General features: G+C 45.6%; 1 protein-coding gene across 1 annotated transcript in view; it reads right to left on the bottom strand.

Annotated features, from left to right (window-relative positions):
* Window positions 1–2151: 2151 nt before the first annotated feature.
* The window catches only part of NTSR1 (neurotensin receptor 1), a 55688-nt gene continuing 35117 nt past the window's right edge, over window positions 2152–22722 (bottom strand). Inside the window, exons 2-4 of the mRNA XM_053958124.1 lie at window positions 19251–19452; window positions 9277–9367; window positions 2152–7006 (exon numbers count right to left, since the gene is read on the bottom strand). Coding sequence (XP_053814099.1) covers window positions 6757–7006; window positions 9277–9367; window positions 19251–19452 — 543 coding nt within the window. The 3' untranslated portion in view covers window positions 2152–6756. The remainder of the gene's footprint in view (window positions 7007–9276; window positions 9368–19250; window positions 19453–22722) is intronic.

Genomic DNA, 22722 nt, shown 5'->3' on the forward strand with positions numbered 1-22722 from the left:
AGGTTCTTTCCAACACAAACCATCCTGTGATTCCATGGTTCTATGGTCCTTTCCCACTGGCATTTGGCTGAGTGAGCCCAGGACGGGGCTGGCAGCGCATGGATGCTGTGCTGGCTGCTCTGGGCTCCCCTGGCATGATTTTTGTTCCCAGAAAACAACCCCAGCAGCTTGGTTTGGCCACCCTGCAGCACTCAGGCCATGCCTGTGCCTGTGCTTCTGGAGGGGTTTTGTACTTGAGTGCCCAAAATCACTTCAGGTTCTGCTTTGTGCTTCCCAGCCCACAGGAGGCCTGGAATAATAACTGTGACGTGCAGCCTTATTGCTTAAATGCCCTCATGAATATACTCCAGCCTGATCTACCGTTCAAACAAATTCAATAAGGCAGAGCAGGATTTAAAGATATTTTAAATAAATTAACTTCTGCATGGATGTTTATTAAGTTTTATGAAGCCATTTACTAAAACATAACATTTTTTTCCAAAAGGTGCCTGAAATTTTCCTGTCTTGAACTATGGAAATTGCTTTTGTAATTGAAATGAGAAATAAGGGCCAAGCTGAAAGCATCCCTCATGGCTCGAGGCACAGTCCTTGTGCCTTTTGAAAGGAAAAAAAGAATTATTTGACTCTTCATATCCTCTGTTTTCCTTCACATTTGTGGGGTGGGACGTGGTGCACGATTGCGTGACTCCGGGTGGGAGGGGGGCTTGGGAGGAATGGGAAGCTCAGCTTCCCAGGATTTGGCTTTTTCAAGGAGCCTGCCCTGAGCTAGACAAGTCACAAGCAGACAGCAACATTTTTCACTCCAGCTTGAACACAGGCTGGATTTCTGCACAAACCATGGAGGCTCCACTGGGAGCGCCGTGCCCAGCACAGAAATCTCCTGCAGCCAGGGAACAAGGATGCTGCCACGTGCTGTGGGTTTCCACTGCTGGAGAATGAGCTGCGGGCTGAAAATACACCTTTGAGCAGAGCAGGGCTGAATACCAAATAAAAGGATCCATAAAATAAATGATTTTGATTCTTTAATACTTAATGGTGTAGGGACAACAGAGGCTCCTGCTCTTCTCATCTGGAAGCAGCACCAAAAAACCTTTGGAGACCATTTGAGCTAGGTTTTAGAAGATGGATTTTCCAGGCATGAATGATTCCAAATATTTACATTTTATTCTCTTGCTGCTTTCCAAGCAACCTTCCACTCTATCAGAAATCAAAACAAAAGGGTTGAATGGTTAAAAACTATGAAGATTTTATGGCTCAGCTCAGCTATTGCACAACAGAACATTAACCAGGAGCTGCGGGGAGGATGAAGGTGACTGATTTTTGCTCATTTAGTGTAAGGACACTTTAATACCATGGGTTATACCCAAGCATTCTGTCCCCACAAAATTACATTTGTGTTAGAAAAATAAATGCCAGGGAGGAAGAGGATCATGCTAAAGATGGGAGGATAGGAGGGGAAATCTCACTGTTAAAACATAGCAAACCCGCTTCTTTTTCATCACTCTTTGGGGTGAGGGCTGACTCCTTCCGTGTGGCCCCACAGCTCCCAGTACAATAAAGCCAAAACCTGCTCAGTTTTCTGGGCAAAGCTGCTGCAGAATAATGGCCAAGATACAACATCTGTCACATCTGCCCTGCAACAGGGAAAAGCAAGCAGGGAAGACAGGCGAGGCAGGAGCTCAGACCCCTGCAGTGCCCCTGGGATCTCAGCACTCAGAGCAGCTCAGTCTGCGAGCTCAGACCTCATTCCTGCACTTCAGGCTCCTGCACTCCACATGCTCCAAGTCCTGGCTGGGCTGGATGCTCACAATTGCTCCAGCAGAGCAGGAAAGCACAGATCTGATGCTTTTCACAGATCTCAGGAAGGATTTTCAGGACAAACATCACTGATGGGAGTGTCCTTCAAACCTTACTAGTCCCTCTATTTGTTTGCTGAGCTGAAGTCAGAAGCAGCAGCTGAGGTTTGGATGCTGTTTGAGCTGCAGAGTGCAGGGACAGGAGCTCTCAGGGCCCTTCTGCAGAGGAGCTGCAAATCCCAGTTCAAGGCCAGTGGAATTCCACCAGTTTAGACCCCAGCCAGGGTGCCTGTGCTGATAACCAGGCTGTGTGATAAAGGCACATCTGGCACTTCAAGCAAAAGCAGCCCAAGCCTTAAATTTGGATATTTATTTCTTAGGATCAATAAATGACAAAATAAAATACCATACAGTACAAAGGCTATATCAGGAATTAACCATTTCAGTACACTTTGATCAGTAAATACAGTATCAATAATAGCATGTTACATTGAAAGTATTTCCCATTGCCATACAGGAGGATTCCACACCCTCTTCTTTCCCTTTGTCACAGAAAATATCACAAAGTAGACACTGACACACTTTTAACATTCATTTTTTCCCCATTGAGCAACAGGCCACAAAAAATAAAGCACATCAACATATTGTATCTCAGAATAAAATAAAAATAAAAATAAAAAGGTGCACTTCAAAAATATTTGCCACAAATACAATATGTGCAGGACTATCAGGTGGCACAGCTGGGGAAGGACTCTGGATCACAAAGCCAGGACACAGCATCATGAAATTTTGGATCAGCAATTTCTACTTTCGTACTAAGCAAATCCAGAGTGAGAACAGGAAGAGTGGTTGAGCTGGGATGTGAAGAACCAGACAGAGCTCCAGCAGACACAGCTTTGGTTAAAGAGTCACCAAAGAACACAGCCAGGAGGACACTGGACGGACACGGCTCCCACGGCCTGTGGGTGTTTGCTGCCCCTGCCCAAGGGCAGCAGCCGTGCAGCTGCACAGGTCGGGGGTTCAAACCTGCAGCACGAGCTGCCTGCAGCAGCAGCACACCCAGGCTGCTCCACTGAACGCTGGGTGCTGGAAATGCAAAGGTCCTGCTATTGACGTGTTCACAGCACGTGCCCTGCTAACCCTCCTCGCTGATTTTCCATTGAGTTTTCTCCTGAGAAGCTCTCTGAAGTGAGGTCTCATGCACCTTACAAAAAGAGACAAGCTCAGCAGAGCATTCCAGCACTGATGGACTGGCCCTGTGGTGAGACAGTCCTGTCTGGGGGAAATTTCTGGATAGCAAAATTACTTTTTAAACCTGATTTCACACTCTGCTAAACTGATGGCTCTGGCAAGGGCACTCTGAAGAGAAACAAAACCTCAAAATAACGTTTGAAGAGGTCACTTGACAGACTCTCTTCAGAATAAAATTTCTCAGAATCCATCTGGCAGCACTTCACATCTGCGGGTTCCACAGATTTTATTCTTTTTTTAGTCAAAACAAACAGTTCCAAACACAAGGAATTTGCATAGATGAGGAGAGGCCCCAACACTCGCCTCTGCTTCAGTGAAGAGTGCAGCCAAGGCAGGGACACAATGGATGGGATTTTCGTTCTGTCTAATGACTAAAGCCATTCACACCAGATGAAATTTAAAAACCTTGTTGGGATAGCAGTTCAGTCATTGTTAAAAGGCATCTAAAGAACAATTTCTCTGGTAAATATGGGGCAGTTTGTACCTTTTTCTTCTTTACTGTATCAGCTTTCCTTTACAAGGCCAGGTTGGACAGGGCTTGGAGCAACCTAGTCTAGGGAAATGTGTCCCTGCCCATGGCAGGGGTTTGGAACTGGGTGGTCTTTAAGGTCCCTTCCAACCCAAACTGTCCAGTGATTCTCTGGAAATCATGAAACCATGGGGGTTTGCAGTCAGCTATCCTCCCTTCATTGAGCTCAAGGGAACCACACCTCTAAGCTGAATGTAGCAAAATTAGGTGAGGAGGGAAGAGAGGATGAAACCAGCTGTAACTTACACTGCTCAGCTCAAGGTTGTCAGATTTGGCCAGTGGAAGAGGTAGCTTTGAGCTGCAATCTCAAATTAAGGCCATGGGCCCAGGTCTGCTTTCCTGTTAAATGAGCTGCAGAAGTCAGCAAACCACTTGCGTAAATCCCCCAAATCCCCCCAGCTCTTCAGCACTTGAGTGGCCCAACAAACACTGTGGAAAGAGTTTATGATAAGTTCATTTTTACTCCAGCTTTTTCCCACTGTCATGTCAAACCAAAAATAAACCTGCCAGTTTCTCCGAGCTGTGATCAAATATTCTGTAAGCTGACAGTGTATCTCAGCAGAGAAAATCTAAACCAAGCATCTTATGTGAAAGAGCAATTTTTGTACAGTGTTTTCTAAGATAATCAAGCACATTTCAGCAGGTTGGTGTTGAACAAGTGTAGCAATAATGTTTAATATTTCAAAAGCAAATGAGACATGCAGGGCGTTAAATCGCAATGAAAGTCAAAGCAATGCAGTTACAGCTTCCCTGGGAGGTCTCAGAAAGCTCCTCCCAGCTGCTGACTGTATTTGGAGGTGAAGTAAAAAAATTTGGCTCATCCAGAAACATTTGAAGCGTCTTGCCTGGAAGGTCAATGTTAAATGTGTGACATCAAGACTCCTCTTTCTCTCAAGGCAGATCTTTCCCCTCTCCCAACATGGTACCTGGATTTTGCCACTAGGCAGGATGAGCAGGTCTTCTTCTTCCAACCTGCCCAAGCCATTTCACACACACCATACACACAAAATACTTGCTGGTTTCTCACAGATTTCTGAAGAGATCAGTCTCCCTTATTCCTCTTTGTTTCAATTTATTTATTGGTGTGCCACTCCCTGTTTTCTTTGTCAAAGAGGAGTCAACAGTCCATGAGCAACAAAAGTGCTTGTCAAATATAATCTCTGCTCTCTGCTTGGTACAACCAGGGCAAGAAATCACAAGAAGGCATGACAGAACAGAGCTTACAGTTTGGCTGAATCAGAAGGAGCTGAAGCCCCACTGACTTTTATTTTGAGCCCTTTCTTTTGCAGGGTTTCTGTACCAGGCATTAAAATCACCTCCCATCCCTGGCAGGTGTGGCTGATGGGCTGCCATGGTGGCCAGCTGGGTACAAGTTATAAATGCCCCGAAACTAGTCACTCATCACCAACAACTCACAGCAAATGTCCCCAAATGGGTGTTTTCTCTTTGTGCTGAGCCCAACAGGACCTAAACCACAAGTCCAGCGAGTTGGAGTGGATGATTCTTGTGAGTCCCTTCCAACCTGACCTGTTCTGTGATTCTATGATACAACATCTCTAGCAGGAGATGTCACCAGTGGTTCTGGTCTCCATCACTGTGTGACCCTCACTTGGGCCAGCCCACACCTCCAGCACTGTGGCTTCACTTAGGGACCACAGGTGCTCAGTAGCTGAAGCTGACGTGGGATGGGCAAAGCCCAGAAAGCCAAACTGAGCTGACTCTTCTACTTTGTCATCTTTCAGAGGCAAGTCCTGCTCTCCTGATGACATGTGGTGTGAAAGGGGACACCAGGTCACCACCAGCACAGGGTGATTGGTCAGTTCCAGGTTCGTGCAGGTCACCATCTGGGGAAAAAGCCCTTTAGTTTGTCCCACAGCCCTGTCACTTCGGTACTAAAGACTCTGGAGCAATTTGTTTTATCATATAAGGGGCTGTTACAGGTGGAACCATACAGGGCAAAAGCTCATGCTACCTCTCCTTACCAGCTAGGAAATTTCAAAGAGAATTTTCAGGTCTTGTTTCTGTTCCTCTGGCTTGTTAAAACAAAGTGGATTTAGAATGAAGACTCCCCAGTTTAGACTTTCTTATGATCTGCATTTGAACTATCTGAATATTGGCAGTGCAGATAGGTGTGCCAACAGTTCTGGTAGCAAAAAGTAATACAAGAAAAGGTAGAACAAGAGGACCTGCTGCCTACAACTGCTATATATGAGGTGTCAGCCTTGTGGAAATGGCAAGGAAACAAGTAAAACTGCAATAAGAATGGGAAAAATCTGAAGGTCCCACAGAACTGGGGCAGATTGCTCTTATCTCAGCAGCCTGGAGCCCTCATGAGCTCAGAGTTTTCTTATCTCTTAATGCAGGCCAGCAAACTGTTCTCCCTGGTAAAAAAATAGGATTTGGCTGTATGGCAAAAGGAAGATTTTCCATTTCTGTTCATTTTCAGCACTCCATCTGGGCACAGCCTCTGCATTCTTGACTTTGCCAGAGACTCTGCTGCTATCGGTGCAGTGGTACCAAAGCCAGGCACTGTGGATGCCCTAAAGCCAAAGGTGACCCCACTCCCCAGGCCACAGCCACCCCAGCCTAGGTAAGGCATCATCTGTTCTTATTTAATTTCAAGGAGCCAGAGCGGCTCTCTTGAGCACCTCGGTCATATTCCTCACAATGGAGATATATTTCTAAAATAACCACCTGGCTCCCTGAGTTTTCACTCCTCGTTCATTGAACATCCCACAGATGGGCATATCCATTCTCCAAGAACATCCCTTTCTGTTCAAAGCTTCTTTCTCCTCATCAAACTCTCTGCTTGGAGCCACCAGGAGACGTGATCTCAAACCCTTGGATGTGGACACGGCATCTCTGCACTGAGAAAAGGATGAAATGCAGAACAGTTTTGCCTAAGTTGAACACATTTTGGCTTCCCAGTTAACACCACATCTGGATTTATGCCAGACTGAAGTTACAATACATGTAGACATTACTCACAAGAGGCAAGGCCAATGCTTGAAAATAACCTCAAAGTTACTGGCAGAACAAAGCCTATTTTTTCAAAAAAAAATGACTTTGCTAAACACATTTGTGTTACGTGAATTTGGAGACCATGCATGACAGTCACAGAGGCCTCTCTCAAGTTTTGACTCCACGATGAATTGTGTTCCTCCTCCTCCTCCTTTGGCTTCAGTACGTAGTTTCCCTTGTGACCTGGCTGGAAAATGTGTGGTTGCTGGAGATGCTGTTGGATTTCCTGGTGAAGGCCAGTCGTTTCTTCTTCTTCCTCCACGGCAGGCACAGGATGGTGAGTGTGGAGAGGAAGATCTGGCGGAAGTTTGCCGACACCAGGTTGTAGAGGATGGGGTTGATTGCTGAGCTGACGTAGAAGAGGACATTTGTCAGCATGTAGAAGTAGTGGTAGAAGTTGTAAAGGAAACTGGAAGAACAGATGAAAGACAAAAATCTGAGTGTGAAGAACTCAAAGTCACAAGGGTGAGAAAAACAGGAGCTGCTTTCCAGCTAACCTTTCTAGGCTGCAAACATGAGCTTACCAGAGGTGCCTGAGCCACCACAACCCATCTACATCTCCAACTGGAACTGGCCAAACATGGATCAGATGCCTTTGTGAAGATACTGCCCCACTCACCAGCAATTAGTGACTTATTTAAGCCCTGGATCCAGACAAGATATTTACCTCATGCATTCATTTTTCTTTGGAAGTAGTCATTCTGGAAACTGAGAGGCCAGATGGAAATTCGTTTCTGTGTCATACATACACATTAGCTTGACTTTTTTGGCTGCAGTTCTGATCTACAGAGGTTGCAGAAGAGCCAAACTCCAGGAACAGATGCAGCTCTCTCCTCCCTCTGGCAGTGAGAGCAGCATCAGCTCATTCAATGGGTCCCTGGGTTGGGATTTGTCCATAATGTGGGACAGTATTTCCTGTTCTGGGGGCAAGCTGATGACAGCGTGCTTCCAAAACACATCCTAACCACCACAATTTAATGTTTTCAACTAGAACTGGTTGCAAATGTTTTATTATCTTTTATGCTTTTGGATATATCTTTCCTTGGGCCAACTGAGAACAACAGCCCTAAGCTGGTAAAGCATTTATAAACACCACGGGTCTCTTTTTCAGGAAGATGTTCCTCAGAATCATTTATCTTGGTGAAAATTGCAGACCTTTTTCTAGTCTGAGCAGTGTCTAACAAAAGATAAATAGAGGAATGCTGGACTACATTGCCCATCCCTCCACACCCCCTCAGCATTGCCAAGGACTGCATGGCCCTCCAGTTCTTACAAGCAGAGCTTCTCTGCGTAGTTGTGAAGAATTAATATCTGAAAATTTTCTCTTCTTCAGGGGCAAGGCATGTGTGTTTATAAATGAACATGCCAAGCTGCTGCAAACTCTTGGTTAGCCACTAGACTGATAGTTCACTATCATTCTGAAAATTCAGTGTTTTCCTAAAATCACTCATGGTTTTAAAAAGAAGAAAAAAATATTATGTGCAATGCATAAATACCCACTAACTGCAGACAGATTTCTCTACCCCTCTTGCTCAAAGCAAATGCAGTCATTACATAATTGAACAGTGCCTTAAGTGCCTTTCATACAGGAAAGCAAAGGAGAAACAAGAGTTTGTCCCAGTGTGTGCCTAGAGCTCTGTTTTCATGACTGAAGATAGATGTTGGATTTTACTGTGACTGGATCCACAGTCCCATTCAGTAGACTGCTATATCCTAATTTATTACATTTTGTGTTTGGAGTTGATAGAATTTTAGTTTTTTATTGTTGTTCTGCTTTTTGGTATTGTAGATTTTTCTTTCCTTTCCCTTGAAAGAAACAGGCCCGGTCTCAGGGAGAACAGGGATGGAACACCATGGGAGGAGACACAAGAGAGCATCCCTTGGCATCTCAGGCTTCCTCGGTGTGTGTCCCCAGACAGCATCAGCTCTTAATGACATATTTAAAAATAATAATTAGTTTGTTGGCTGCTTTGCTGAAGAACCTGGCCTGGTGCCCCAGAAAGAAGCAGGGGGTGCCTTTGCACATCTGTGAGCAGTGCACGTGTGTCCGTGCAATTATCCTGGAATTCTCTGACAATCTGGGCATTTCCTAATCAGCAGCAACTGCTGGCATTTCATTTCGATTCACTCTCTGCAAAAACCCAGGAAATAACCTGGCCCAGGCTCAGTAAGTAGCACAGCTATTCCCCCACCTGTATCATCTCCCCTGTCAGAGAGGAGATGTGGCCTCGTGGAGCTAAATTGTGTGCTGACAGCAGCTGCTGCATCTTAGGGCTGGGGATCAATATCTCTGAAATCCACTCTGGATGTACCAACCCCCCTGTCCAAATGTCATTTCATCAAGGGCTGCCAGACTGAAGTCTGTGGTTGCAGCCCTCAGGAGGAGGAGGAGGAGGAGGGGCTGATGATGCCTTTTGGTTCAAAATAATGCTTCCTAGAGGGATTTGGGTAAAACAAAAACTCTTAATTTGTCTGGCAAACGCTGAGACATTCAAAAGAAAAATCCAACCAAAACAGCAATTAGGTTTTGAGGCTTGAACCCCTCGGTTGGAGAACACCTTTATTCCCAGATCCCCACCTCCACCTCCGCACCTGTGGGTGCCCTGGCATCCCCAGCCCCAGCCCGAGCCCCCAGCCTGTCCTGGCACAGGGGGGCCGTGTCCCCACGTTGTCACTCACTCTGTCCAGTGGCTGGAGGGGACATAGCAGAACATGAGGCGCCGTATGTGGTACGGGAGCCAGCAGACCACGAAGGCAATCACCACAGCACCTGCAAGGCAGGAAAAAAGCCTTAACTTTGTGAGCAATTCTCCATCAGGCTGAAAAAGGGACCTGTCTGCTTGGGTTTAATTGCTGTAACTGTTTTCCTGCAGCCCCACTTGTTCTTGTAGTGCTGTAGTGCAAAGAATTAATAACCCTGAGGGACAATCAGCCTGCAAATGTCTGTAAAAACAAGGAAAACAGAAGTAATAGAGAGCAGCACTAAGCACTGGGGCAGGGACATGAGGAACAGCAGAAGGTACAGATGAAGGACTGGCCATGCCTAGTGCACACACTGGCTCAAAGGGAACTCTGTTTGCATCTGTGTTTCATGCCCTTGTGGCACTGGGTATTTTGTCCATGGCATTCACAGCTGGTGTATGTTTTTCATCCAGGTGGACAGGGAGCCAGGGCCACTCTAATCCCATTAGTTTGTTATGTGGAGCCACTGGCCATGGGCCCCACAGTGCTGAGCATCATTAAATTGCTCTTTCTAGTGGCAGGGCTCATCCTTTTGTTCTACATTTGTGCCAAACCTGAGATTACAACGTGTTTGGGTCTGGACTTTGTTGTAATAAAAATGATCAATTAAAGGGTAAGCAGAGAAAGACACTATTGCTTTTTTCCTTTCCAGATTCTGAGGGATGCCAGACAATGGAAAATAAAATTCAACAACTCTGAGGCATAAAAGTTCTGTTGATAGAGTGCATTTATCAGTCTGGATTAAAAAGTAGATCTATCAGGCAATCAAGAGAAAGTTTTGTTTCCTTTTGTAATATATGTTTCAACTTCTCTATGGAACAGCAGTATTCTAGCAGAATCCTAGCAGGAAATAAAGAAATCTCAGTTAAAACATAACACAATAAAAGGCAAGAAGAAAATAAAGACTAAATAAAATAATTAAGTTAATTTTTGGTCCCAAATTTGCTCTACAGACAAAAATGGACGCATCACTCATGTCCTTTGTGTGACCTGTAAGGGGGCTGGGAAGCAGCAAAGCTCTGCTCCAGAGTGAGGTACCACAAGTGCAATGTGGATTTGGCATGTGGAGCCAAAGGCTGGGGTTTTTCTGCCTTGGGGTTGAAAATATTTATGTGGATATGTCCCAAACCCATCCCTGTGGGATGCTGTCATCCCACAGGGACGATGTTGTAGCTCTAGGAGATGTGTTTCTACTGGATAATGCAGTCCAGGAGGAATAAGTCTAGCTGTGGCTGCATCTCCCCATCACTGATGCTTAGCTAAGAGGCACAGGAGAGCAGAAATTAAATAATCCATGGTGTCCAGCTCCCTACTCACACCCTACTCCATGAGCTCCCTGTCTCATTAAACACCCAGCTAACAGTGGAGAAGGTTCTATTCCATGATGCATGACAGCATCTTCCAGGAATGCTGCAAAAGCCATTTATCCAATAAAGATTTAAGCAGCTAAAGGGACATGTTTTGGAAAGAAGGCTAGAGGGTCTGTTTTTATTCTCTTGTCCAAGTGAATTCATTTTTTCAAACTGTTTTTGGCTGCTCTCTGTCCACAGTGATCACAGATGTAACTCATCACCAGCCTGCAGCCCTTCAGATGCCATCAAGTGAATGAATTTGACCTGTGTCTGATCCTCCCCTGAAGAGCTTTGATGGGACTTTGGCGGGAGAGCCCCTGCATGATGTGTGGCACAGGAGAGGTGGGGGCATCCCCTGGGAGCTCGGTGGGAGCGTGGCTGCCTGCCTTGCTCCTTCCCATTTCTGAGCACCTGCTTTGGGCCACCTCCAGAAATCCATTTCTCTGTTGGATGGGCCTCTGGGATGGAGCAGTCCCCCTGTGATTCTCCAGGAGATCCCTCCCAGGGGCTGCAGGAGAAGCAAAACTCTCCAGCCTCTCCTCCTGCGTCCGTCGCCCTCGGGCCAAGAGGAACGAGCCAACATCACAGCTCCAGCCCATCTGCTCTCCCAGCCCCTGCACAGGATTAGCTGCATTTTCAGGCTGCAAAAGCAGCTTCCCAAATGGCTCCAAACACAGGTTCATTCAGGCACATCATAATTCCTGCAGAAACCTCCACACGCTGGCACTTCTCAGCTGCTCACCCCTGTGTGTGGCTCTTTAGGAACGGCAGGATCCGGATTCTTTCGACAGCCAATTATAAGAATCTCACACATCTGCTTGTTACATTTACCAACACGTTAAATGAAAGTGGTTTTCTCCTGGTAAATGATCTCTGCTTCTGCTGCTCAGGCACTGCTGTGCCAAATAATATGGATCTATAGTAACAAAAACACATATTGAGAGAAGTATCTGCTTAACATCAACAATTAAGTAATCTGTGATAATTCTGTAATATCACATGCAGTCACTCCGCAATTAAATCTCTATTAAACATGTGAAGTGCACTGGAAACACTTATGGCCTGATTTGGAAGTCCCAGCTGGGTGACACACTGTGCAGTTCTGTGCTGCACAGATTAGGAGATCCCGACCTGAATTTGTCACCCTTAATCCGTATGTTTTCATTTTAGCATACAAGGGATCAAGCAGATTTAGGATGGCAATCCTGCCCTCCTGAGTCCTTTCCCCTGGGAGGAATACGAAACACGAGACTGTGTTAACTTTCACCTAATACAGAATGAAAATTCCCTTTTCTCTCAGATACCTGGTTCCTTTTCCTGCTGTTTTGCTCTGCCTGTCAAAATGATTGAGCTGTAAAAGAAATCCTGGGCAAACCGTCTGCCAAAATGATTTTTTATTGTTGTTATGAGCTCCTAGGATGTGTTCTTCATCATCAAAAGCTTGACACGTGTTCCTTTGGTGGAGCAATAAGGAGCAGGTCAGCCTGCTGGAGCTGAGCACTGCAGGGGAAGGGTTTGACTCAATATGTGATGGGATCACTGTCCAGGATGGTTTGTGAGGTTGGAGATTTCCTGCCTTTATTTTTTGAACTAAAAATAAACCAGACACATCCCTCACTTCTAATTAATTCAATAAGGTTCTAATAGGAGCAGTGCTGCTCTGGGAGCTTCTGATATTTCCCATAATTGAACAAATGAGGTGCCAAACCTCCTCAAGGCTGGGGAGTGGATGTGGGACCCCAGCAAGGTGACCCCAGTGTGCCAGGGGTGGCAGGGAATGCTCCTTCCACTAATGTATGCCCTCATTTCCCTTCTAAATCAAACTCCCAATTTAAATGTGTATTAAACCATGAATTATTACATCCTGTGCCTTTCTATTTTGTCTTATAATGGCTCTTTTCTCTGCCTGTTTGAACTGCATGCCAAGGAAGAAGGGGAGAGGAAGGAGGAGTGGCAGAGGACGAGTCCTGGTTTGTTTTTCCTTCAGGAAGTCCTGCAGAGAGAAACATCAATTCTGACTGACATCTTTTTCATTGTGAGGAGATTTAAACTGTGCCAGTCTCTACTCTCACACTAAACTGGACATGGCAGCAATCCTGGAAGTTAAATTCTATTAAGTCACACTGGGTATTTTATTTTGCCTTGTGTGTATCCTGGGCTGAGGCTGGGAAACTGCCCAGCTCCAGGAGCTCCTCTGGGTTAGCATGTGCTTGGGGCAGGGCACCATGGTGGGAAGCCCGTGGTCTGGCTGGTTTGGCTGAGCTCAGGAGTGATGCTCAGGAGGGTTTCCAGCCCCCATGCCTTGGTGGGGCCATGTGAGGTTGGGAGTGACTCAGAGCCCCAGGACAGCGATGGCTGAGCAGCCACAGCCGCTGACTCACCCGGGAGCTGCTGCGGCACAAAGCTCAGCTGGGCTGGTGTTCTCCTCCTCCTCCTCCTCATTTCATCTCCTCCAGCCCCTCTGGGATGCTGAGTCACAGTCCTGCAGCCCCAGGGTGGCCCTCGGTGAGGGTATCCCTCTGTCCTGTCCTCCTTTCTCTAGGAGAGGCAGAAAAGGGATGTTGCTCCTCCCTATAACCATCCCTGCTGCTGCTAAGGCCTCCAGAGAGGCTCAGATCTGTGTTCCCTTGACAGTTTTGTCCAGACTTTTTCAGCCAATTTATTTATTTTTCTCTGCATTTGAAGGGGAGCTGAGCCACATACAGATGTGGAGCAGTACACAGGTGGAATTCCTGAGCAGAGGCAGGAGCTGTTTGGGGAGGCATTGGCCCCCCTGAACAACAACCCTCAGCCTTTTCTGTGTTCCAGACTCATCCCCAACACTGCCCAAGGGGTGCACACCCACCAGCTGGCACTAATGAGGTGTACAAAAGGTTATCAGGCTTGTGTCAGGGTGGTTTTTGGAGAAACAATCCTTGTATATCCCAGCCCCTTGGGTTTTATATACTTATTTAGTTGATGCCATTACAAGAGAACCTCTCCCAAAATTGCTGTTTGATGTGAGAGGTGGTGAAAGCTGGGCCAATGCAGGCACAGCTGGCATTGCCTCGTTAAACCTCGAGGTGCTGTTTATATTAACATGATGTTCTACCTGACAGGCTGTTGGCAATATTTATATCAGCAGGCCCCAAAGTAGGGATTGCAGGAGCCCAGTAAAATTAAAACTACTTATGCTGTTATTTGGGTCATAAGGCCATGGAATGAAGGATTTCCATAAAAGTCAGTAACAATCAGCAGGGTCTGGGGACCACCAGCATGAACCAGGAGTACTCAGGAGAGCAAAGAAGAAACTGTGAGTAACAGTGAGCTTGAGAAATCCTCAGCTCCTTTAAACACCACTGAAAACACTCAACATTTGCTGGATACAATCCCCTGATTCTCCTGAACGTATGATTGAAAAAACTCTAAGTTCTTCTTTATTAGTGAAAGTGAGACAGCACAGTGAATGGAAAAACCTTTTGGCATTCAAAATCAACATATTTCACTCAGACTATATTCTCCAGTCCTGATTTTAATGGCTTCAGATGACAGATTTGAAAATAGATGTGAATTCCTGTCCCAGCTCATGCCAGTGGTTAAATCATCCCCTGGCACCAGTTCTATCCATAAGGAGCAAGGCAGAAAATACAGATTAAAGCTGGCCCAAGAACAGGCACTAGCAAGCAGCACATCACTGCTACTCCACTGCATACTGGGGTCTCTTCCCAGGTTTCCTTCTAAGGTAATTTTTCTTTTGGAAATTAGAGAAGAGGTTGCTTGATTCCATTTAAACTTCATTCATGCCATTTCCCCTGGGGATGTCTGTATGTTTGGAAGAGAAGGAAGAAGAAAGGAAGAGAATTTCCCCTTTGAAAGGTAGAGAAGGGATCCTGTTTTATCCTCACCAGGTTCAAATCTCTTTCTATTTGGTGAGATCAGGTGTAACCTGAACTGGCTTCCTCTGCAGCCCTTTCTTCTTTCCCCTCCAGTTTTGAGTTTCACATATCCTTTGTTCCTCCCAGAACAGTTTCTGCTCCTCAAAGGGACCCTGGAGCTGTATTCACTGCATGCTTCTACAGTGACTAAAGCCCTGGCCAGACTTCATGTTTAGAATCACATTAGTTAACTTTTTAAACACTCACATTAACTCACGGCTTAACACCTGGAAAACCTGCTTGGCCAAAGCTGGAGTTTTCTGCAGAGATGCAGCCACAAGAACCTGCAATTCCTGCAGCAATGCTGTGCCAGGCCGAGCTGTGGTGCCAGCAAAGCGACACATCTTGGGAGAGGGGAAAAAAGAGATCCCCTGCCCCAAGAGGTGCAGCCACCCCTGGTTTTTGCTCCTTGGAGGGTGTTCATAGAGCACTCTGATGCTGCTTGTTTTATCTCACTTGGCAGGCTGCAAAGTAAACCTACAACTACAAACATCTCTGGGAAATATATACAACTGTTAAATAGGTAATTTATCCTCCCAAATTTCAGTGTGACACTTCAGCTGTTAAAATCAGCTTCCACTCAAGCTTAATGCCACCAGGGTTTCGCTGAGCTCCACTTGGAGTTGCTCAGACTTTTTATTAGAGATACAAAGTGCCATGAATTTTGTTCCTTTCTTGAAAAGAAATGATTCATGAACAAATAAATCTGCTTTCCTTAGAATATAGGAATTATGAAATACAACAGTTTAAGGAGTTTAAGACTGGTGCTCTTCTGTGTATTGTGGCTGCAAAGTATGAGTTATCCCTGTCTGTAGGCTGGTTAAACTAAATCTCATGGCAATGTTCTCCTCCTGAAATGAATAACTCAGACTTGGAGCATTAGTAAGGAGAAACAAATGGACTCTTCAAAGTATTTGTTCAGAAAGAGAATTATTAATGCTCAAATTAATGAAATACATGGATATATCATTAATTCTTGGCCTTTGTCTTATATAACTTGACAAAATGCAGAGGCCCCAAAATCATAATTTAAAAATTCACGGACATTCAGTAAAAAATGCATCTTGACTTCATCTGCTAAGAGGCATTTTACTGAAGCATCACCCAGCCAGCTGTGGGAGACTGAAGGATATTCTTTTAATTGGTTAAACCTTTAAGTGCTTTATAATTGCTTTCACTAAGCAGCTTCAGTAACAGAGCAAACGCTACCTGGAACTGATTACATTTTAATAGGCTTAGCCAACCCTTGCAAAGCCTCCTCTTGATGTCCATCAATTTGTCTCAATGTCCTCATCAGAGCTCAGCTGTGCCATTCAGTAACTCCTGCCTTCCTTCCATCCACGTGGGAGCTGATCTGACAGGCAGCCAGGAGCTGCTGAGGGCTGCCTGGAGGAGAAGGGCTGCAGGCAGGAGTATTGGTGGGGTTATCAGTCCATGCCACAAAACTGCCCCCTTTCCAGAAGACATTTTGGCTGAACAGAGCTTTCATTCCGAGCCAAGCTCAAATACACCCTGATTTTTGAGCAGCAGAGAGAACTGGGGTTGCTCAGCCTGAAGAAGGCTCCGGGAAGAACTTGCTTAGCCTTCCAGTGCCTAAAGGAGCTCCAAGAAGGCTGGAGAGGGACTTGGGACAAGGGCCTGGAGTTATAGTACAAGGGGAATGGCTTTAAAGTGAAGGAAGGAAGGGTTAGACTGGGTATTAAGAAGAAATTCTTCCCTACGAGGGTGCTGAGGCCCTGGCACAGGTTGCCCAGAGAAGCTGTGGCTGCTCCATCCCTGGAAGTGTCCAAGGCCAGGTTGGATGGGGCTTGGAGCAACCTGGGATAGTGGAAGGTGTCCCTGCCCATGGCAGGGGGTGGAATGGGATGAGTTTTAAGGTCCCTTCCAACCCAAACCATTCCATGATTCTATGATTGTTCTGGTGTGTGAGTACATGTGAGTATTAAAGGTTATTTAGAATTTTATCAAGTGATTGGCATATCAGGCTGTGCAATCAGAAAACTTCACACTTCTGTGAAGCATCACACAGCTTTGGGAGGCTCAGCATTCCAGGGCTCCAACATAGCCAAGGAAAAGCAACACAAATTGGAGGTGGTTTAATGAAAAGAATTGGATAGGTGAAGGAGGGTATGGAATCTCTTGGTGGAAGGTATTTTTAACAACAGAACTGGTTGCCCTGATGTCCTCAGTAAAAAAAGCTGTGAGCGCCTGGAGCCCTCTGAATTTGAATCCTCACACCTGGTGAACTCTGACAGCAGAGAGGGAATTACAATCAGGAATCTCATTCTTACTGACTTAATGAGTTGGCTCCCAGGCAACAGGCTTGACACATTCCTTGATCCTGATCAGCCTCATTATTTTGTACATGACCACAGTCAGACAGAGCCAAGAAAACACACAAATGCTACCAAAAGGGAGGAAAACACTGTTGTGGGTGTTTTGAATGAGGCTGTTAGCCTGGCCACTTTTAGCTCTTACTTCAATGTAAACAAATACTTAATCCCAGTACATTTGGAGCAAGGAAGTTTTTTGCTGCTCTGATCTTATCCAACAGCTCTGCACATCATGAACCACAAAAAAAAAAAAAAATTGTTTTCTACACACTGCTTTTACAAGTTCTGAAATATTTCACCCTTAGACCTAAATCAGCCTTCTCTGTACCTCAGGGCAAAGTTCACTTTTGGAAATGGAAAATACTTTTACCCCCATGAAGCTCTGATACTCAGCCAGCAGTTTTATAAGAGGGACAAGTGTCATTTTTCTTTTCCCACCCTCTTCCACAAATGAGCCCAGACTCTGCTCATGATTTTGGCATGGATGCTAGGATAAGTCATGCGAATCCTTGTGTATTTTTTTGCTACTTTTCAGACAGCTCAGAAGCTTGGGTTATTAAAGTGTAAGTCACAAGGAACAGGTGACAAAAGTAAGTGTGAATCAAGCACCTCCAGTAATCAAGTGTATCTGAAAAAATGAAATGCGCAGGATTTCACTCCCATTTGCTAGATAAAGAGAGCATTTCTGCATGGCGGAGTGAATCACAGACAAGAGTGAGGCAGGATTTTTTAATTTGCTGGATCTTCCTTAGCACAGAAATGCAACAAACAGCTGCCCTCTCATTGCCTTCCCAGCAGGGAGGGGAGCTCAGTCCTGCTGCTGGGGTGGCCCTGAGGAGATGCCTGGAATATCTGGGCATCCCGCACGGAGGCACCTGCATGGTGCCACATCTGACCCACTTTTGAACCACCTCAGGCTCCAGACTGAAACCCTCACTTTTGCCAAACATTCTCAGCTTTTGCGGTACACAGCAAACACAAAAATTTGCCTGGAGAAGAAAAAGAGGAAGCAGAAGAAGATGAAAAAGAAAATTATGCTTATTGTTCAGAAAGTGAAGGGCTGTTTTTCAGTGCCTCGGAGGAGATGTGGACCTGTGGGTTAGGGGTGCACTTCCTCCAGTGCTGAGGAATGCCAGATGTAAATTTAGGTTTCTCTGCTATTATACATGAAGAACTCTCTCTTCTTGATGATCAAAGAGGATACAATACTAAAAGGAGAGAGGGAGAGGTGTGTGAGGTGGTGTAGTACAAGTGACAAAAGGCAGCTTCTCACTTCATGGCAGCAGGCAGAAGTGTTAAAAACCAGAAAAAGATAGCAAGGAGCAGAGTCCTTGTAGGCTTCCTGGGGAAGCAGGGCTCCCTCCTCACCCACCCCTGGATAACAGTTCATTGGGGTGCAGAGGCAGTAAGCAAACACAGTCCAACAAGGTAATTGTGGGGCATTTAATGTCCCCTGTGTTTTTCTTTCCTTTTTCTCAGTATGCGTTTCCCACTTGGAAGTTGGGATGCACACGTGTCTCACCTATGGCACAGGCAAGGAGTGCTGCATGGGATGCATTCCTTGTGAAAAACAGCTGGAAAAATGTCCTGGAGGCTCCTGGTGCCTTCTCTAGGGATTTCTCTCATTGGAAACCTGGTCTGAGCCAAGGCATTTCAAATACCAAGATGCCCCATCCCTGGAAGTGTTCAAGGCCAGGTTGGATGGGGCTTGGAGCACCCTGGGATAGTGAAAGGTGTCCCTGCCCATGGCAGGGGTTTGGGACTAGGTGAACTTTAGGGTCCCTGCCAACCCAAACCCTCCTAAAAACACCAGAACATCAGAAAGCTTTCTGCTAACAAATTCTCCCCATCTCATGTTTCAAACCACTATGGGCACACTTTGTTATTTATTTCGGGTACTATTTTTGAGCACCTTTTGCTTTATCCTCTCTAAGGTTAAGCTACCAGATTCTTCAGTCTTTTCCTCAGCTTATTTAATCAAGACAACCACTATTCTGCAGCGCAGCTCAATTCCTGAGTGCAGAATCTTTTATTTAAGCTCTGTCTGAACCAGAGCTCTGCAGAAAAAGGGAAGTAATGAAACAACACAAGCAAGGCTTAAATTGCTGTTGACTAAATCCTTAAAATGCTGGGTTGGTTTTGCTTTTCCAGAGTGAGCAGGTCTGCTCGTTAGCTTTGCAAACCAACAAGCAAAGACAAAAGGAGAGGGCGTTCTGGGCAAAAGTGTTTTCCAATTTCCACCTGTTACTCTTCAAGCTATGTTTCTTTAGACGGCTCCAGCCAGCTGCACACCGAGGGAAGGCGATACTCACGCAGGACCCTCACGCCGTGCTTCAGGGCTTGCACTCTGCTGGGCTCCATGGACATGCTGAGCATGGTCTGCTGCCCACCAATGGTGCACACCTGGTTCTCCTGGGCCGCCTGCTTGAACATCACCAGCAGCTGGTTGGCGATGATGGTGTTGAGCACGGAAATGACGACCATGGGGAACACGAAGGAGATGAAGGTGTTGACCTGCAGGGGAGAGATGGGGCACAATCAGGGATAGGAGCAGCGGAGCAGGAGGCTGGGTTTTATTTCTCAAAGCAACAGAGGGACAGCCTGCAGTGGAAAGCTTTCCCTCCTCTTACTCAGCTGGTTTTGAAAGTTTGTTGTACAGAGGGAGAACTCAAACGCTGCTGACGCAGGTTCATTCATGTCGGTCAATACCCAAAAAAGGCAAAATCATTCATATCTAATGACGTTCTTTTTCCCTTTTCAGTGCAGTTCATTGCCAGAAATGTCTCGACTGAAACACGCCATTGATCTTTTCATCTCACAACCAGCAGGATGCTGCTTAGCTGTCATCATGCATAGCGTGACTTCTAAATAACAGTGTGTTATTGTCTTTTTCCTGCATTATGAGCACTCCTTGGGATCTTTTTAACTATCTTTTTTTGTCTTGTGTCCTTTCCTTGTAGATTTAATGACAGCGTTTTGTTACCTCATAACTACGTTAAATAAACCTTGTGCCTTAAAGGATTAAAATTGATCAGAATAAACAAGTGGAAATCGTAATGTTTTTAGTACAAGTTATTTGATTACTACAGTTTTGATAAAATTAAATGGAGGATCAAATTTAGCAATGATTGAATCAAGTAGGAGTCACAGTTCATGTCAAATGCAGGAAAGCTTTTGGGTTGTTTAAAAACCCCAGTGGAACTGAGCTTGGCAAAGGGCAGCCAAGGGAAACAGAGGCATGTGTAGGGTTTGCCTGCACATCTGCAAGGCTGCCCTGGTGGGATGGGGAGCTGCTCTGCTAGGCCCAAGAGCTCATCCTCTCTGCTGGATGGCACAGGAGGAGACTCAGCACATCACTCAGCTGAGTGTGGAGCAAATAAAAAACCCTTCAAGATTTTAGAATTTCAAAATATTGACAGGAATTAAACCGTGCTGCAGATCGCTGTGAATGGAATTGCATTAGAAGTGATAAAATGACAAAAAGATGAAACCATGAAACTCAAGAGGGAATTTGCTCAGTGGGAGGGCTCCAAGGCAGGCTGTCTTCTTCCCCAGACAGGGACTTATCTTTCACCTCACTGATGTAGGACACACAACAACCCTGCACTCTGAGCCAGCCCCAGGTCCCTCTGCAGATTGCAAAACCTCATCTAGAGAGAGGTGCTCCATCTGCTGGGATGGAGACATCCCCTCTCCACGCACCCACCCCTGCTGGACCATCACCACGGTGGACAAGGTTCTCTGTACACCCTGTGTCTGGTGCAGATTTGTGGGCTCTGTGCTCTGGGGGGATTCAGAAATGCTGGAGGTGAATGAGAATCACCCAACCACACCCCCAAGATGCTGCAGGGCATCTGTAAAAGGAATGAGCAGCACATAAGCACATGGGAGCAGAGGCACATCAGAAGCACTTCACTTTCTTTGTCCATAGATCTGAAGCAGAAAGTCCTGTCTTGGTGAAGACAGGCTCTGTGGTTGCTGCCCAGGTTTTCTTTGGATGGATCAAGTCTCCGAAGCACCAGCTGGGTTTTGTCTGTCTCCCACATGGTGAGAACTTCCTCTCCCGTTTATGCTGGTAATAATAACAGAGCTCCTCTGCGGGCTGAGTGAATTCCTAGATACACCCCACCACTACAAGCTGCTAATGGCCTCTTTTATTAAGTATAACGCAGTTTCCTACGCTTCTAAAAGATCTCACAGCCTCCTGTATATAAAGAAGAGTTATCTTTTGGAGTTGTCTCCACGGGCTAGGACAGATCATTAAGCAGTAAGGACCAACTATTTCACCTTTGCCATGCAGCCGGGCTGAGCTGGAGCACATAGGGGTGAAATGATTGCTCAGATTTACCAGGTCAGACTAAGACATGAGCCCTGTAGCTCCTTTCCTCACTCCAATTTCTGTGGTTTTAGCTGCAGAATGCCCTTCTTCTTCCCCACTCCTGAACAATGTCTGCACATCAGCAAAAGGCACCACTTAACTCTGGAAAATGTTTCACTCTGTCACCTGTGATTCAGGATTTATTGGTTTTCATTCTAAATTTTTGCCCTAGCTGTAAATTACACTTGCTTGATATAATTTTGCAGAACTCTAAAAGTCTTTTCCAAGCTTTCTTAAAAGCCTTGATTCATTCCATAGTTGCATTGTGAAGTCTTTTAAAGAGCTTAAGAAATTGGCTAGAATAGCATTGACTTTCCCTTTTAGGAATTGTTATGGTAAAAGTGGGAATATTACATAGTTTCCATCAAAGGCTGCATTTAAAGATTTTTTTCCTGCCTTGATTTGTAGGAAAACTCTCATACATTAAAAAAAAAAAATCTATATTTTCCCCAGTAGCAGAATGTTTTAATTTGTTGAAAGAACTATGAATTATTTGCAAGCACAAAGTCCCAAAGAACATAAGGGCTAGAAAAAACAATTTTCCTAAGCAAACCCTTTATATTCCCTGTTTTTCTGTCGAGCTGCTCACTGGGAGCCCAGCACACTGTGCACATCAGTGCAGCAACACCTCATTTTCAAGTGACTTTGCACACTGCTGGAGCTGTGGTGCCTCCGACAACTTCTCAAAGTTAGTGGAAATTTCCCACTTGCTCAAGAGGAGCTGGTCTGAGATCCCAGGATTACATATTTGAAAGTTCAGAAGAAGGAAGACTTGTAGAGGTGTTTAATGGGATTTTTTACATTTTCTCCAACATTGTGGGCTAAAGTGGATACAGCTGCCAGTGAGCACCCACGGGAGCCTTTGGAGCTTTATAAATCTTTACAGACTACTCTGGCCCCAGGAAGGAGGGCTTAGAGACTGTGCAGGCTCATTTTTGACCTGCAGGTCTCAGATTTATGGTGGCTCACCATGGAAAGCACAGTCTGTGTGATGCTGGATTTACACTAATCCTGTGTTCAGGGTTATTTGGGTGCACAAGCACAGGGGTCTGCCCTCATCTCTGCTCTCACCAAGCACGGTTCAGTCTGTTTCTCCTCTCCTTCAAAACTGATGTGTTTGCACCAAAGTGAACCCGCCAGAGCAAAGCACCACAATGGGCAGAATGAGCTCAGTGCAGGAGCCCAAAGCTGTGCATGGAAAAGCTCAGCCTTGATTGCCCTCTAGGCTAAAGAAAGCCACACAAACACAACACCACAAACCCCATGACTGTGTGCTAAATCCTCATTAAAAACAAAACAAAAAAAATCCAATATTACAGCGTTTGCCAGTGGCAGGACAGAATGGAACACTGGCCCAGTCCCATGCTGCTGTCACTGCTGGAATCAGTGCAACCCCAAATGATGCT

This window comes from Vidua chalybeata, chromosome 17 (assembly GCF_026979565.1).
Source record: "Vidua chalybeata isolate OUT-0048 chromosome 17, bVidCha1 merged haplotype, whole genome shotgun sequence".
NCBI lineage: Eukaryota > Metazoa > Chordata > Aves > Passeriformes > Viduidae > Vidua > Vidua chalybeata.